General features: G+C 50.2%; 1 protein-coding gene across 5 annotated transcripts in view; it reads right to left on the bottom strand.

The window, feature by feature from the left end:
• Kndc1 (kinase non-catalytic C-lobe domain containing 1) overlaps nucleotides 1-4,920 on the bottom strand; it is a 49,886-nt gene that overhangs the window by 30,112 nt on the left and 14,854 nt on the right. For all 5 annotated transcript variants that reach the window (XR_003847829.1, XM_017795622.1, XM_008823166.1 and 2 more), the window contains exons 5-6: nucleotides 4,427-4,544; nucleotides 2,495-3,231 (exon numbers count right to left, since the gene is read on the bottom strand). Coding sequence is in view for 4 of the 5 variants with exons in the window: in XM_017795622.1 (XP_017651111.1) it covers nucleotides 2,495-3,231; nucleotides 4,427-4,544 (855 nt within the window). In the remaining variant the exon portion in view is untranslated. The remainder of the gene's footprint in view (nucleotides 1-2,494; nucleotides 3,232-4,426; nucleotides 4,545-4,920) is intronic.

Below are 4,920 nucleotides of genomic sequence, written 5' to 3'. Positions count from 1 at the left end.
GTCTTTATGAGACAGGGTCTCCCTGTAGCCCCAGCTGTCCTGGAACTCACTATGTAGACCAGGCTGGCCTTGAACTCATAGACATCCGCCTGCCTCTGCCTCTGGAGTGCTGGGATTAAAGGCATGTGCCACCACACCTGGCCACAAGAGCTTTTTAAAAAATTTTATTACTTTTATTTTATGTGTATGCGTGTATTGCCTGCATGTAGGTAAGTGTGCCTGTGTGATGCAGTGCTCGCAGAGGACAGAAGAGGCTGTCGGATCCCCTGGAACTGGAGTTACAGACAGTTGCTAGCTGCCATGTGGGTGCTGGGATTCGAACCCCGGTCTTCTGAAAGAAGAGTCAGTGTTCTTAACCACTGAGCCATCTCTCCAGCCCCATAAGAGCTTTTAAAGGGGGTGGGGGAGGAGCTCTAGCATCCATGAATAGATAAATGCAGTCCATTCACAGGAAGGAATATTACAATATTGTTCAGACTTTAAAAGGGTGTTTTCACTTTCATGTGCTTGTGTGTTAAAATACACACCTAGTGTAAAATTTACCATTGCAACAATTTCTAAGGGCATGAGCCAGTGCATTATAAGAATATTCAGGAGCTGGGCGTGGTGGCACACACCTGTAATCCCAGCATTTGGGAGGCAGGGGCAAGAGGATCAGGAACTCAAGCTCACCTTCGGTTGCACAGTGAATTCAAGGCCAGTCTGAGCTACAAGAGACCCTGTCACACACACAAAAAAAGGGCAGAAAACGCTGACAACATACTGCAATACTGAATGGAAGACACGCCTCGTGAAACAAGCTGAACAAAGGACAGAGACTGTTTGATTTCATATGTGAGGCTACGTTCATAAATGCAGAAAGTAGAAAAGGTGGGTGTTAGGCTGTGGAGAGGGATGGAGGGGAGTCAATAATGGAGACAGAGCCTCAGGTGTGGGAGATAGAAAAGTTCCAGGGATGATGGGATATGAATATCGTTAATGCACTGGGCTGTGCGCTTAGAAATGGTTAAAATAGTAAATTTTGTTATGTGTATTTTAACACACACCTTGAAGTGTAAAGAACTCATGGAGTTTAGAAGATAGCTCCCCCACTCGGAGGCCACCTGGAGAGCCAGGACCAAAGTCACCACCCTGCGTCTCAGAACACACATTAGCAGAGGTGTTCAGAGGCCAGCATCTTCACCTGAGATGCTGTCCAAGGACCCTGTGTGTGGGAGGGGCTGAAATGTTAGATCTCTTCAGTCCTGTGGTGCTCTGCTCACCAGCTCATCTGCCCTGGTTTTGGTGTTGTCCTGTACCCTGGGGTGGAAGCAATGAGCCTTGAGCTTGGGGTCAGGGCTCTCGGCATCTGGGCTGGCTTAGTACAGATGCCAGTACCTCAGATCCCTAGTACATTATGCCCTGTGTGGGCATCTGAGGTCTGTTGTGGGGGGGTCCTGATCTAGTGTACTGGGTACACTCTGAGGCAGGGTGGTCAGATGGTTAAGGTGAGAGCTAGGATTACTGGTCAGCCCTGCTCTGTTCCTAGATAGTGACCTCAACTCTTCCCCTCATGCCCTTGGACAGGCCACCCAGCTACCTATGCCTTAGTTTACCCATCTAGATAATGATGTCTTGAAGTGGCTGTGCCCTATGGGGAAAGCTTAAGATAGTGGCTGAGCACACACGTGCACCTCAGAGTCAGACAGGGCAGATGATCTGCATGCACCATAAACTCCACCAGACCTCTAAGTTACCACATTTCCCATGTGAATTTCCTTCAAGCTCTCATCAGGGTATAAATGACAATATAAACCACAGAATCACTCACTCTACCAGCCTCTCTTTTGGGTCATCAAAGCCAGGTGGGAAAGGGAGCTAATGGTGTTCCCCTTGTCCTTGGGTTCTGATGCTCCTTGATAGACAGACATGCACTGGGTTCCTGACTTAGATGTCCTTGCCCTGAGAAGCACATAGGAATGCAGAGCTTTTGCAGCCAAGTGGGGGAACATACTTTGGTGCTGTGGTCTGGATCTGGTTTGCAGGCTCATGCACTGGAATTTCATACCCCTGTCAAGGGGTATGAAGTGTGTGGAACCTAGTCTGACCAGGCTTGGGAAGTGGCTGGGTCCCATAAGTAGCCCCACTAGGAGCTGCCTACCTCAGAAGGAGAAGACAGTCCAGCCTCAGGATGCACCTGGTCACCAGTGTGTGGGCTGAATGGGGGCTGAGGAAGCTGGTGTTTTCTAGAGTGTCTAGAGGTGAACATGCATGTCCAGAGAAACTATGGGAGTGGAGCTCTGGTCTAGGAAACCATGCCCGGGGAAGTCATCCAGCACCCCTCTCCCAAGCTGCATTCGCAGCTCCCTTCAAGAACAGGGAGCCGAGAAGCACTGTAATTATTGGTCAAGAGTAAAGACAATGCAGGTCCTGTGTTAGCCAAGCATCAAGACTAAGGAGAAGCAGCATAACTGGGCTCTGCTGAACATCTTCCGCCCCTTCCTCCCTTACACACCTTCTCTGTGGCTGCACTTCCCAGCTGTCCAGATCCTTTTGGAATCCCCTCTTTGCTCCCAGGTGTCTGGCCTTCATGGTCTGAATCTTCAGGGTCTACAGGGGAGGGTAAAAGTGTGCCTTCTACAGGTCCCTGGTTAGAAGATGAGGCCTCCAGTTGACCTGAGGCTCCCGGGCTCCTGTGTGGGTTGCGGCCTGCACCTGGCAGCCTATCCAGCTGGAGTCCAGGCTCCTGCTCAGGCCACAGTCTGCTTTTGGGCTGTGCCTTGAAGCCAGAAAGGCCATTTTTCCCCTCCAGGAAGAACTTCATGGGGTCTTGGGGGAAGAATTCAGATACGGTCAGCTGGTTTCTTGAGCTGGTCAGTGATAGGCAGAGAGTGCTGGTTTCAGGGCCTTCTGGCAGCAGCCTGGGAAATGTCTGTGCCTTCCTCAGCCGACTTCGCTTGAGGATGTCTCTGTCCAGCTCACCCAGAGGGCACCTGGCATCCAGGACGAGGTTGGTCAGCCCTTCCTGGCCCGGGCTCTCACCATTTCTCATGGGTGTTGACAGCAGTGGCTTGGAGGGCAGGGGTTTAGAACCCCATCCAGACTCCTGCTCTGCGTCTCCAGAGGCAAGAGACTGGAGCAGACTCTCTGGGGTAGGTGGTGCCTCTGGGTCAGTGCTGAGGTCTCCAGGAATCTTCTTAGGCCCTATATTTCTTGGAGCAGGTCTCCCTCTCCAGGTGTTCTCACTGAAGTCTAGGCATAAGGCAGGACATGGTTACTGTGGAGAGACTTTGATCAGGGGTCTGTGTTGGGATGGTGCTCTAAGGGTCACCTCTGACCCTGCACCACTCATTATCACAGACCCATCCCCAAGGTCTCAGGACAGGGACTCCTGTTCTGAACTCCCTCTGCTCAGTGCAGGACACAGAGGCCTACAGGCTCTGTAGTCACATAACCCAGCTAATTAGTGTCTGCACAGAGGCTTCTGGGCCTCCCTCTTGGCTGAGCTTCCCATGGGGTCAGTCCTTGCCTGTCTAATTACCTTGCCCCAAGGCTCCTCGTTTTTCTATTATGATTATGCAAGTCACTCTGCTGCCTGTTTCATTCAGTACTTTGCCCATGTTTCTGCACTCAGAAGTTACTTTCTGCTATTTCTGGGGTGATGCTGGTGGTCACCAGGGCTATAGCACTGCAAACACTATTGCTTGTCAGGGAGGATTCTCCAGTCACCTTGAGGCTCTGGGTGGCTGTGGAGACCAGCATAGTCCTGAGACTAATCTAGAGTCCTGTGTGAGCTGGGAGGTCCCAGATGTATACAGTAGCTTTGCATGTGGATAGAAGAGTGAACCAGACCTCTGTGGCATGGGCCAGTGGGAGTGAACAGTGACGGGTCATACCTGTCTGCTGGAAAGCTTAGGAGACAAACACTAGTCCAAGTCTCCAAGTCCTTTCTGAGCTGGAACTTGGCCCTGTCTCTCACTGCAAGCTATCTACAAGGCTGGCTGGGGTCACTGAACCTAATTGTGCAAATGCCAGTGTGTGCCCAGCATGCACATATGTACATGCATGTGGTGTACACTTGACTGTGGCTGCATAAACAAGTGTGCCTGCTTATAGAGGTGCATGTAGTACAAACAGGCATTTATGTGCTATATACAATGGTGTGAGCACAAGAGTATAAGTATATGGAATACACATGTGCTAGATTTGAACATGTGTATGACTATTGTATTTATAGGGTGTGTAAATATGTATGAACACATGTAAGGGTATATGTATTCATATGGGCATCCTGTGGGCATGCTTCTTTGGGTAAATATGTAGGTGTATATATGCCTCCGTGTGCATTCTGGTCATGTTTCATGGCTCTGTGTACATGTGTGAATGTGCATGTGTATGTATGAGCATGCACATGTGCAGGCACACACATGTGGGTGCTGGTGCTTACCCTGGAATGCTCCGAAGGACTCGATGGAGAGCACCCTTCTCCCAATGGCAGAGAGACTGCGGCACAGGCGACATGAGGATGCAGGCTGCATCTTCTCCTCACACAATGCTATGATGCTCTGCAGGCACCAGGGTGCTTCTCAGATGTGCAGTTTACCAGGGAGGAGGCCCACCCTCCTGAGGCCCACCCAACTGTACAGCACTGGGGTGGGACCCATTATCCCCATATCAGGCCACATGCTCCCACATGTACATTCTTATAGTAAAAAAGCAAGGCATGCTTCCTGGAATTTCAGAAAAATAAAATTCTGTTTCGTCCTTGATAATTGTAAACCAAAACTTTCATCACAAAAATGTATAGCAAAAACCAAGCCTCTCTTTCAGCAGAATGTAATGGCCCCCAACTCTAGCCAAGGAACCCAGTGAGGTTGTAGGATGAGTGTTCTGTGTGCGTGTGTGTGTGTGTGTGTGTGTGTGTGTGTGTGTGTGCATGCA

Source organism: Nannospalax galili, unplaced genomic scaffold (assembly GCF_000622305.1).
Source record: "Nannospalax galili isolate Female #2095 unplaced genomic scaffold, S.galili_v1.0 scaffold49, whole genome shotgun sequence".
In the NCBI taxonomy this organism is placed as follows: Eukaryota; Metazoa; Chordata; class Mammalia; order Rodentia; family Spalacidae; genus Nannospalax; species Nannospalax galili.
This window is presented reverse-complemented; position numbering and strand designations above follow the sequence as displayed.